Source organism: Limulus polyphemus, unplaced genomic scaffold (genome assembly GCF_000517525.1).
Source record: "Limulus polyphemus unplaced genomic scaffold, Limulus_polyphemus-2.1.2 Scaffold1223, whole genome shotgun sequence".
Taxonomy (NCBI): domain Eukaryota; kingdom Metazoa; phylum Arthropoda; class Merostomata; order Xiphosura; family Limulidae; genus Limulus; species Limulus polyphemus.
In genome coordinates this window covers 128,880-141,669 of record NW_013666833.1, presented here as the reverse complement: position 1 = coordinate 141,669, position 12,790 = coordinate 128,880, and the positions used below count along the sequence as shown (strand labels likewise).

Here is a 12,790-nt window from a genome sequence, read left to right as displayed (position 1 = left end):
ATGCTAGTTGGCATGATGAGCTCTGGTAGCGGGCGAAAGTCCTCGTTGGCATTTTATATGGCAGATAATATAGTGTGGTTGACAATCTTCTATAATTTCACTCATACGTTCTTATAAAAACTTATAAGTTTCTTGTTCTTAGATTTTACATTATCAGCCAGCTGTTTCTCATAAGCCTTTTCCCATTTCCTAATTTACCTTTTTAAGTGGTAAACGTGGGCTTGAAGAGTCCAAGGTTCGAGACGTGACGTTAATAAACACACTTCGTACTTGCAGCTGTAGGCGCGTGATAAAAATTTCAGTCAATCTTGTTATTCGATTCAAAAAATCAAAGAAGCCCTTATGGTGGCGGATGCTGCTGGTGGCTGCTATCCCTCTGGTCAGTAATTCAAAATTAGGAACGGCTGTGTCTGAAACCCAGGGTCCTCTTATCTGGCCGTTTAGTGCACGTGCGCGTAAGTTGTCATTTAGGTTGAAAGCTCTAATTCCTATAAGTATCTTGAACAAGAAGGCCAAATGAAGGATTTGGTGGCCCCAAGGCAAATTTTGTAGGAGGCTCGGTACTGAACTTCATAAACAAATCAAATACAGTTCAACATTATTAGATGTTTAGAGTTTGGGCAAGACAGAAACACAAATGATGGTTAACTAATATGCAAAATACTAATTCTATTATTTATAATAAATATAAAATTATGACAACGAATTTTTTTTAATGACCGAACAAATATTTATGAAAGAACAAGCTGTAAGAACATTTTAATGAAAAATTACAAAACAATAGATTTATACGAAACGATTAAAATCACTGTTGTCATAGTGACACAGTTGTAAACACGTTTTTCAGTAAGACTATTTGACTAATTATTATTTAAGTTGGGGGGGTCCTTCAATTCGGGGGGGGGGGCAATTGTACCCATCTCCTCTAATCCGTCACCCGAACTTGAGTTGACAAAAGCCTAAGAGAAAAGCTATGGATTATGTTGACTAATTGTATTTCGTAATGAATTCTGTTCTGATTCAATTGGTTTTTATTCTTTTACCTTTGCAACCAGTTTGTAAATTTCTCACGTTTACTTGAATACTTTCTTAAGCTCATGAAGTTATTAACTAATCTGTAGTCCTTTAATATATTTCTGTGGCTGAAGTCCAGTTTTCTGGTTTTTCAAAACTTAAAAAACAAAACAGTTAAGATAAACTAGTTCATTTTCATTTGCTTATGAAGGAAAAAGAAAACCGTATATTAGCAACTTTAATGATTAAGAGAACGTAACAGAGTTTGACTGAAAAATACTGACTGCTAATCGTCACTTTCATCACAAAATAAAAGCTTATTCGATAAAGATATTCAACATGTGGGACGTACGTAGGGCTAGCAGTTAGCTCGTTCGATTGCGAATCCGAGAGTTCGTGGTTCACATTCTGTTGTCGCAAAATCGCGCTCTGCAATGTGGAGCCATGGGTGCATTATAAGAGCTACTGTCAAATCCTGCTGTTTGAATAGAGTAGCCTAAAACAGGGTTCCCACAGGTTAGGGGAAAATCGGGGAATTTTATACCACCAATCAGGTGCAAATGTCTTTTACTTAATGTATATGGCTAAGGCAGTTTTCTTATTCATTATTGCAAATCAGTTATGCTGAAATGTTTAAAATCCATTGTCATTATGAAGGACAGTAATACTGTTTATTAGGCTTTTAGTGTATAATTATTTTGCTTTGTGTGAAGGAATGGAATAACATTTGCACATTTCTGTGAAATAACCAATAATTTCTCTATAATCTGATACGAAAATGATGGTCAGGGAATCTCGATTCCCCAACCTGTGAGTGCCCTGAGGGAATCTCGACTCTCCAACCTCTGACTGCCCTGCAAGAGTTGGTGATTGCTGCTGGTTATTAGCTGCTTTTCCCTCTAGTCCCGTGTTTCTCAGCCGGATTTGCCAGGCGATCCCCGCATCCGTGCTTTGGTCGTAGCTAACCCCCCCCCCCCCCCCGACTTATCTCTCCAAGGATGAAAAACTTTTTTTGATGTTTCTTGGCGCAGTTTGTCATAGTTCATAACAAATATGATATGTGCACCTCGAGGACTCAGAAAATAAAATAAAAATGTTGACTCAGTGCAGACAGCTCGCGACTCACCGTGTGAGAAACATTGCTCTAGTCTATCAGACGAAAATTAGGGAGAACTAGGACACACGTATAGCCCTTGTGTAGCTCTTAGAGAACATGTTAACAAAAAATCAGCAAGTTTGTTAGCTCAGTTTTCGAATATCTCAAACAAATTAGCTCTATCGAATATATTTCGTCTTGTATTTTTTTCTTTAATTTGTACGGAACAAAATTCCACGATAACTTTATGAATAGTTAGAAAAAGAAGTCAAGACTATTTATGCTGCTTGTAAACATACGATGATAAAAAAAAAATAGAGTGAATTCGTCAATGTGTTTGTCGAATTGTAGCTCTGGCTTTGTGCCTCGTCCCTGTCACTGAGTGAAAGCCATAAGTCACTTTATTTGTGACATCTTCAACTCTTTATTCTTTTATTTACTCTTTAAAAAGGGTCAGTTACTCTGAATGTTGAAGAAAGATTTAACTGACAGTAGATAAGCGAAATAATATATCATTATGTCATTTCTTCCCTTCCGTTTAGTCTTGTCCTTTACGATAAAATTTTAACAATATACGATATACGTTAACCTAGAGTATCTGTTTAATAATACATCGCCTAAGTTTCTCTGGTTCGTTTAATGCCACCAACAGAAGGTTATGTTAAATATAATTTTCAAAAGCAATAATCATATCCCCACATATTATTTCAATCTCTTTGTGATTGTTAGCGGCGCTAATCTTTTATAATGCATTGAAAATTGAAGCAAAAAATAAACAATCATACATTTTCTGGTTTGAGAAGAGCATGTTAGGATAATGAAAATTTCAACGTGGCTTCTAAATACTAATAAAGATTTATTAGAGGTGTAATTTGTTTATGAGATTGAAGTTTAATTTATCACAGGCGTAATTTGTTTATGAGATCCCGTTCCTGGTTTTATTCGCGTTTGTTTTATTACGTAATTTACCACTTTGGCTACCAAATAGCTGAATGCAAAGCTTTAAAAATGTGCTGAGCCTGTCAATTTCAAAAGCTTATAGTTGATTCCTCGTTAATTCTGATTCAGATATCGTTATGTATGTTTGAAAATGACATTACGTACAACTAGTGTTTTTAAACCGAATTACATCTCTTCCAGAAGAGTCCGGCATGGCCAGGTGATTAGGGCGCTCTACTCGCGGGTTCGAATCCCCGTTACACCAAACATGCTCGCCCCTTTCAGCCGTGGGGGCCTTATAATGTGACGGTAAAGCCCACTATTCGTTGGTAAAAGAATAGCCCAAGAGTTGGCGGTGGGTGGTGATGACTAGCTAGCTGCCTTCCCTCTAGTCTTACACTGCTAAATTAGGGACGGCTAGCGCAGATAGCCCTCGTGTCGCTTTGCGCGAAATTCAAAACAAACAAGCTTCCAGAAGTTACGGAAGCTTTTTTCATCGTACTTAATTCTCTCTCCTCGCACGTTAATTAAAATGTGACGAAATTGATATAAATTTGAAAAATAAGGCCTGTTTCATGTTCTCTGCGTCGAGCTCTTAATCTCTCGTCTCTTTTCAGTTGACAAAGGCCTGGTGGTTAGGGCGTTTGACGTCACCGAACATTCTTACCCTTTTAGCCACGGTAAAGAGTAGCCCAGTAATTGGCGGTAGGTGGTGTTCACTAGCGGCCTTCTTTCTAGTCTATCACTTCGAAATTAGGGTCGGCTAGTGCAGATGGCCCTCGACTAGCTTTGCGCGAAATTCAAAAAATGAACAGTTGACAAACCCTTCTCCTGTATGTGTAATACGTACTCAATATATTAACCTTGTGGAAAGAGTTCGAGATGTGTCATACATGACCAAATGAAACAAAGTGGTAATGAAGCACTAAATGTTATTGTATTACATTCATTCTATTACATTGTAAATTGCACCTGACCCTCCTAGGTTGTGACCGCGATACGGTTCATTTTATATGGCCGGCATGGCCAGATGGTTAGTTCGCTTGATTATGTGTTTGGTGGGACGTGGGGGCGTTATAATGTGACGGTCAATCCCACTATCCGTTGGTAAATGAGTTGGATGCTGATGACTAATCTTAATAGCGCAGATAGCCCTCGTGTATCTTTGCGCGAAATTCGAAACAAACAAACTAATTGATTTTATAGCATCAGAAGGTACTATCATTTGCCCCAGTTTAATTAAAGTTATATTGTGGTGAGTTTGAAGTTTTCTCTGCTTCAGGCAAGGCTTTCACTAAAATATGTATTCATTCTGATTTGTTTTGGTCAATTATATGAACTTGCGTCGGTATAGGTTAATGTTAGTTTATGTTCGATTTTTAAGAAGAAAAAATAACTACTTTCTCCTTGCAGGGAATGATAGACCTCGGGTAGTAACTAAAGACTGCAAGCCAAGAAGAATGGACTGGACTGTTACAAGAGGACCGACTTGGAGTTTATTTCCGAAGTTGACGTCGTACCCTGGTGGAGTGGGTTATACGTCATGGGACTTTCAAGAAGAAGGACATCGAAAAAACACTTTACAGTGCAGTATGAGACGGACACATAGTATTGTTGTCTGTGTTATGTGGTCAGTGTGGCTTGTATTTCTAAATGTTGTGTGGACCGTAACTGCCCAAGAGGACTTTAGTATCTATGCGTCGTATACAACTTTCAATGAGAGTGTGAATTTCACGCACCTGGCAGTAGATCCTGACACGGGGCGAGTGTATGTAGGTGCAACCAACTGGCTTTATCAGTTCAATAGCTCTCTGGAGTTGGAGATGGAGGTCAGAACAGGACCTGTTAAGGACAGCATCCAATGTTCCCCTACAGACTGTCCTCACCAGAAGAAAGTGGACATCACTAACATCAATAAAGCCCTCGTAATCGACAGTCAGGCTAACAAATTAATTGTGTGTGGTAGTGTGCACCAAGGAGCTTGTCGTCGTCATCAGCTTGGAAACATTACTAGTAGTGAGGAGCTGGTCCCTGTTCCAGTAGCAGCCAATGACGAGAATTCTTCTACCTACGCATTTATCGGACCTGCTCGATATTTTGGTTACCCTTCCAGGGTTCTGTATGTGGCGACAACTAACAGCCGCCTAGGTCCCTATCGTGACATGGTCCCTGCCATTACTAGTAGGAGTCTTGAGGGAGATGAGGGCCGTCTCTTTGGGATCATAGAAAACTCTTTTTCGACAATAGCCAGAGTAGATATTAGTTTTCACCTAAGAGACTATTATTTGGTTAGCTACATCTACGGCTTCCATTCTGGAGATTTTATTTATTTCGCCACCGTGCAGAGAAAGTCCCACCTGAGGGCGCTGGAGGAGTGGGGCTTCGTAACCAGGCTTAGCCGAGTATGCGTCTCCGATGCAGGGTACGATACCTATACCGAAGTGACTTTACAATGTGTTAGTCAGGACGGCACGGACTTCAATTTGCTCCAGGATGCCGTAGTGGGTCCAGCAAGTTCTCATCTTGCAGCAGTTCTCCAAATAGAAACGGGGTCCGATGTCTTTATCGGGGTTTTTACAGCCAGTGCCGATCATACTACGCTCTCTTCCGCTCACTCTGCTATATGCGTCTACCCTCTGACTGAAATAGAACAACGTTTTACAGAAAATATCCACATGTGTTACAACGGCAGTGCGCTCACTCGTAATATGGATTACATAGCCGGAAGTATTGAGGACTGTCCAGAGCCGGGGGTAAGTATGATAGATAACTATTAGTAAAGTTCTAGTGAGAAATAACACGTCGTGTCTCATTTTGTTAATGGGCTTCTAAATGGTGAAGTTTAAATTTGGTATGGTACACAGACAGCAGCTGTCTGAATTGATAGATGACAACCGGTATGTTGGGTCGCTTTTGGTGTTGTGTGTTTTAATCTTCTCCGGTAAGGCGTTGTATCCTTTATTAAGAATACAGTTGTTCTGGAAGTTTGTCATTGCACTGTTTGAAGTGATGCTAGATCGTCTGATGAATTCGAACACGCTTGTTTTGGGTGAGTGAGAAAAGCCAACATTGAAATGTTTTTGCAAAGACACATATTTCAAAAATCTAAATATCATAACACAAGTCATGCATATAGATAATAATAATAATGACGTGTTTACTTTGTCGATTATCGATACTAGATATGAGATACCCCGTCGTACTATGCAATTAACTTTCTTTTTTTTTTGTTAGCATAAACTATAAAAGATAATTATAGCTCTAAATCAAACCAAGTAATTCAAAATGGTAGCCTCCCACTTCCATAGCTGGACTTCACTAAATAAAAATCGTAATTAGCTTTGATTGTTTTGCCAAATTATTAAAGTTTAACATTACTGGAATCACATGATATTAGGTGAAATGATATATCCTGATAATTCCAAGAAGGATATATCATTTACGCGAGTCATGGAAACGTGTGTTTTTGTGCAATATTTGAAGAGAGTAATAATGAGGCTATGATGTCATATATTTGTTTGTTTGTTTGTAATTAAGCACAAAGCTACACAATCGGTTATCTGTGCTCTGCCCACCACGGGTATCGAAACCCGGATTCTAGCGTTGTAAGTCCGCAGACATACCGCTGTGCCACTAGCGGTATGTTTTCTGTAAGAAAAACTTGTTTTTTAATTGCAAGTTCTGATAGCATTTGTGTAACTGAGATACGTTCTAAGAATTTTAGTATAAGCTATTTCTAATAATAATAATAGTTTTAAAAACTAGATAACAGTATGATTGAACGTGCATAATCTTACCACCAAGGCCCTGTGGTTCAACGACAAATCGGAGGGCTTATCATACTAAAAATCGGTTTTCGATACTGCCGGTGGGCACATCACAGATAGCCCATTGTGTAGTTTTGTTCTTAACAATAAAACAACACAAACGTGGCATATGGAGCCTCGAATTTATTGTTATTTCATGATAGTGATTGTTAGACACGTTTAGTAATAATTATATTCTGTCTTTCAGGGACTTAACATTAGTTAAAAGTTTTGTGGTAGTTAATGTTAAGTACGTTAAATAATTATTAGCTTATTCAGTGAGTTTAGTACTGGCATAACGTCAGGACGAGCTAAGTTAGATTGTAGTATGTACTTCTTATAAACCAGTGCCCTTCCATAAGGAAGACCTTTCCTCTTCATGAGTGAAGATGACCAATAAGTTTTTCTTCGCATCATACAAACATCCACCAATGAAATCTTTTATTAACTCGTTGCTTCTATGTGCGACCTATGTGACTTTTAATATCTGAAAAAAAGTTGCTATTAATATTATTCTAATATTAAGAGTTCTGCAGAACATTGATAATAGTAAACATTTTTTTTTGAAATTCTAAGTAATAAGTAATTTAACAGCGATAGAGTTTTCAAAAGAGGGGCTTGGATGTTTCTTTATATAAGTGATGACCTACAGTCTTTTGGGACTACATGAAGACATAAAAAATTGGTAGTCAAGAGGATGAATTTATGCGGGTCACATCGGGAATTTCAAGGTTAGAATATTTTTTAATTAGCAATTCTTATAGGCCACCTCATCAGAGAGAGTTGATTTAAATGAGGATTGTATAATGAAATCGGGGTTGCCAACAGGATACGAAGTCAATAATTATGGGATACTTGAATTTTAAATACATTGATTGGAATTGTATGAAGACAAATAGTTTCTTGAAGTGACACAGAATGGTTTTGTATACCAAATAGTCAGAGAGCCAAACAGAAGGGATGCCATTTTAGATTTATTTTTTAACCAGTAATGAGTGTGTGGTTGCAAGAATAGAATTGGGGGAACATTTGTAGACGAGTGATCGTAGCATATTAGGTTTGGTTACTTTTCAAGTATTAGCACAAATCTACTCGAGGGCTATCTGCGCTAGACATCTCTGATTTTGGATTGATAGACTAGAGGGAAGGATTAGTCAATAGCAACGACTTTCAACTCTTATCAAACCGAATAGTAAGTTTTGACTTTCACCTTTACAACGCATTCATTGCCTCAAAGAGCAGAATGCGATTTTTTTTTTGGGGGGGGGGGTTCGGTAATGGGATATGAACAATAGATCCACAGATCTTAGTTAGGTTTGATGTTTGGCTGCATGTTAATGTTAAAATAAATTAAATTTTAGTTCCTAATTTTCAAAAGGCCAATTTTGAAGTCATGAGAGATGATTTGTTATTGGTGAATTTGAATAATGAGTTAAAAGGTGACGTGGAACAGAATTGGGCATGTTCATAAGACGAGGAAAAGGATACCATGGAAGATCAATCCCAACTGTCTCAGTAAAAACATAACGGCGGGAAATCGGGGAAAAATTCTACAAGTTTAATAAATTTAAATTGGCAGATGGGGTGGAAGATTCTCAAGCTACAGGAAAACTAGAGGTTTGTTGGCCATTCCAAGAAGATATATTTAGAAATACTTCAAGTAGAACCAGAAGAGTTTGAATATGTTTTTTCGTAAACAAAAATTGGATCTCAGCAAGACCAAAACTCTAACTAGTAGGAAAATCAGATCACACGACCCAAGAATAAGTTAACCCTAACTAGTAGGATAATCAGATCACACGACCCAAGAATAGGATAATCAGATCACACGACCCAAGAATAAGTTGCACATTATTGAGGGTTTTACCCAAGAATAAGGTGCAGTTGTCATGAACATATTGTGCTTACTAACATATTTTCATTTTGTTGGGTTGAAGAAATGAGTATTTTTGACACCGTAAATGTAATTTATCTGAATCTAAAAAGTTACGTATTTAATATTGTATAAAATGTAGTTAGTATTCCGGAAAAGCTTATTAAACATGTAGGCTACAACTATGAAATAGATCCTTCAAGAGCTCATGGGATTATTTGTAGTATTGTTTTTGGTTTGCGTTCCTACCAGTACGTGGCAGCACCTTCCAATAATTGTGTAACTGTCTCGCCTTTTTTTTTTTAAGTGAGTATTCATCGAACCCAAAGATTTATGACGGAAATTACGACCACCATCTTTCAAAGTAACTGAGGGTAGTTTATATTTTATTGGTTAAATGGAATTTTCTTATAATAACGTTTAACTTGTCAAATATACATCAAAGCAAAATGTCTTATGATTTATATACTTTTATGTACATATTCATGATGTTCATGTTTTTCTTGTTGAAGTTTACTTAATAAGTGAATGAAATCCGATTTAGAAGTTCAAAATTATCAACCAGATTATTATGTAAATTAGGGAGGTTTAAACAGCATTGAATGACACACATCTAACTCTCAAAGTTGTATGTTAGCTTTAGCATACACATTCTAAAGTTTCACTAAGTTTCATCAAAATCCGGTTATTTTTTACTGAGTTATAGAGCAAAAATAGTGTGAAACATCGATCTCCATGGTAACAGATAGGGATTTGGGGGGGGGGGGTCGTGACTTTGACCTTCCAAAAAAACTAATAACTTCTAAGTTGAGTAAATAAGTTGAAATGTATGCTAACTTTCGTTTATAAACATTCACAGGGGTGAAAGGATAACCCCCGTCCACCTTCGGTTGCAAGAGATACAGTGTTAATTGTGGTCATTACGGTTGATAAGTTATTGTTTAAAAACTGGCTTCAAATCGGTCTGTATAGGAGGATGAAAATCTTGGTTTAACCAATGGCGCGAGTTGCTAATAGAAATGCAAAAAAACATTGATCTGAACAATATACTTTTGTAGTCTAATGAATACTCTATTACATAAATATTTTGCACATGTCACAAGAACAATTACTAGCAACTGTAATTAACGTGGAGACCCCTAGTGGGACGGCGGTAAGATTACGGATGCTAAAACCCGGGGTTCGATTCCTCACGGCGAACACAGCAAATATTCCAATGTTGGTTTACTTTGAAACAAACAACAAATTAAACAACTAACTAACTTGAAGACATAAAATGAACACTAGAGGCGCCAGTTTTAGGCACTAGACACGTAAAACACAACAATATTTGAAGGATAAAAATAAAATTATCCTCGTGTCCCCAATAAGATAATCTTTTTTTGACAAAAATGTGTTTGATCTTCTAAATAAAGACACATGTTGCGACCTTTAACATTAATTAAACTAAAGTGTTTCCTAGTGACTTAGCGGTAAGCTTAGTCTTACAACACTAAAATTCGGGGTTTGCTACTCCGGCGGAGCGCATATAGCCTAATGTGTAGCTTTGCTCTAGAAAAAAAAAAAAAACGAACCAAAACAGTTGTTTAAAGTTGTGTAACCACCAAAACCAAGAACATTCCAAATACATTAAGGTTTACCTCAATAATTCATATTCGCACTGTTTTAGTGTATTAGAGTAATAGGATCCTTTGTTTTAGCACAAAGTTATACAGTGGGCTGGCTATCCACCGCGGGGAATTAAACCCCGGATTTTAACGAACAGATAGGTAGTTCAGTATATGCCTCTTACTCACCATGATATACAAACTTGCGTTACGTACGATTTACTAACGATCTTGTTCATCAATAATATTTTTACAGGGCGCGAGGACGTTTCATTTTTAATGTTTGAGGGTTTAAAAAAAGCGTATTTCTTAGTACTTTCAGACTTAGTCAATTTTTGAGAAAAAGGATTCTGACAGCAATTTGTCATCGATTTATAAAATAATCGATTAAACTCGTGTTAAACATCAGAATAACGCCTTTTTTTTATAAATTTAAAATTACACTGAACAGGCAACAGAGATGAATGAACGATTCATATAAGGATAGAAATGTAGAAAAACGTACTACACACGCGCAGACATACAATGTAAGACTGAGACCAAATTTTAAAAATGGCAATCCAAATTTAAAATATCATTTTACTGGATTACTATTAACAGCAATATCAAGTCATTAATATGGCCTCGGTAAATGACGTTATAAGACCTCGCTAATTTGTTGAATAGATATGTTGGAAGTTGAAAAAAAAAGCATTAATACGAATCGGCGGTGAGGAAAAACATCCTTGTACTACTTAGACGTTCATGTGCTTGAAGAGAGGGGTCGAATCGTTAGTGTCTGTTGGTTATCAAAATTTTCCAAGTTTTTTTTTCTTTAGAGACATCAAAAATAATTAAGGAAATAAAGCTTTAAACTACAGTCATTTATGATAACTTAACATATATCACCTCGGCCAAAAAAAAAAATCTAATGAGGGAAAATAAAACGATGCCAATCAAATGGGGAAAAGGTCGTTATTAAAGCCCGGAGAAACGAGAACGTGCGCACAATTAAGACGCTAATGCCTGAACATGCGAAATGCAAACTTAGAATGAAAAAATAGAAGAAGAAAAACAAATAATATTTCAGTTTTTTTAACATAATCATTAAAAAATATCAATCCATTTGAGAACTGAATGGGTCAAGTAATGTTTTATCGTGTTCCATTCATTCATTAAGTTAGTATTTTCTACAGGGCTACAGACAAACAAGACGAGTTAACTCTTCAAGCCTCGCACTGTTCCAAACGAATTACGAATTTGTTAATTTTAAATTATGTGGGGTAGCAGGTCGCTTAAAACCCTCAATAATGATACACAATTGACATAGTATCCATCGTTGTTATATAGTGTTGATTTGATCGCCTATACACAATTGACATAGTATCCATCGTTGTTATATAGTGTTGATTTGATCGCCTATACACAATTGGCATTGTGTCCATTGTTGTTATATAGTGTTGATTTGATCGCCTATACACAATTGGTATTGTGTCCATTGTTGTTATATAGTGTTGATTTGATCGCCTATACACAATTGGCATTGTGTCCATTGTTGTTATATAGTGTTGATTTGATCGCCTATACACAACTGACATAGTATCCATTGTTGTTATATAGTGTTGATTTGATCGCCTATACACAACTGACATAGTATTAGAATTACTTATTTACTTATATGAGGCAAACATGAGCATAGAAATTACACCCTTCAAATATTATTATTTCAATTATTAATTTATAATATAATATTTATAACAGGCGATCAAATCAACACTATATAACAACGATGGATACTATGTCAATTGTGTATAGGCGATCAAATCAACACTATATAACAACAATGAACACAATGCCAATTGTGTAAAGGTGATCAAATCAACACTATATAACAACGATGGATACTATGTTAATTGTGTAAAGGCGATCAAATCAACACTATATAACAACAATGGACACAATGCCGATTGTGTATAGGCGATCAAATCAACACTATATAACAACGATGGATACTATGTCAATGGTGTATAGGCGATCAAATCAACACATAACAACAATGGACACAATGCCAATTGTGTATAGGTGATCAAATCAACACTATATAACAACGATGGATACTATGTCAATGGTGTATAGACGATCAAATCAACACTATATAACAACGATGGATACTATGTCAATGGTGTATAGACGATCAAATCAACACTATATAACAACGATGGATACAATGTCAATTGTGTAAAGGCGATCAAATCAACACTATATAACAACGATGGATACTATGTCAATTGTGTTTAGGCGATCAAATCAACGCTATATAACAACGATGGATACTATGTCAATTGTGTATAGGCGATCAAATCAACACTATATAACAACGATGGATACTATGTCAATTGTGTACAGGCGATCAAATCAACACTATATAACAACGATGGATACTATGTCAATTGTGTACAGGCGATCAAATCAACAC

General features: G+C 36.5%; 1 protein-coding gene across 1 annotated transcript in view; it reads left to right on the top strand.

Annotated features, from left to right (window-relative positions):
* Window positions 1-12,790, top strand: part of LOC111086589 (plexin-B-like) — a 34,138-nt gene that overhangs the window by 3,634 nt on the left and 17,714 nt on the right. The window contains exon 2 of the mRNA XM_022390004.1: window positions 4,463-5,802. Within this exon, the coding sequence (XP_022245712.1) occupies window positions 4,510-5,802 (1,293 nt within the window). The 5' untranslated portion in view covers window positions 4,463-4,509. The remainder of the gene's footprint in view (window positions 1-4,462; window positions 5,803-12,790) is intronic.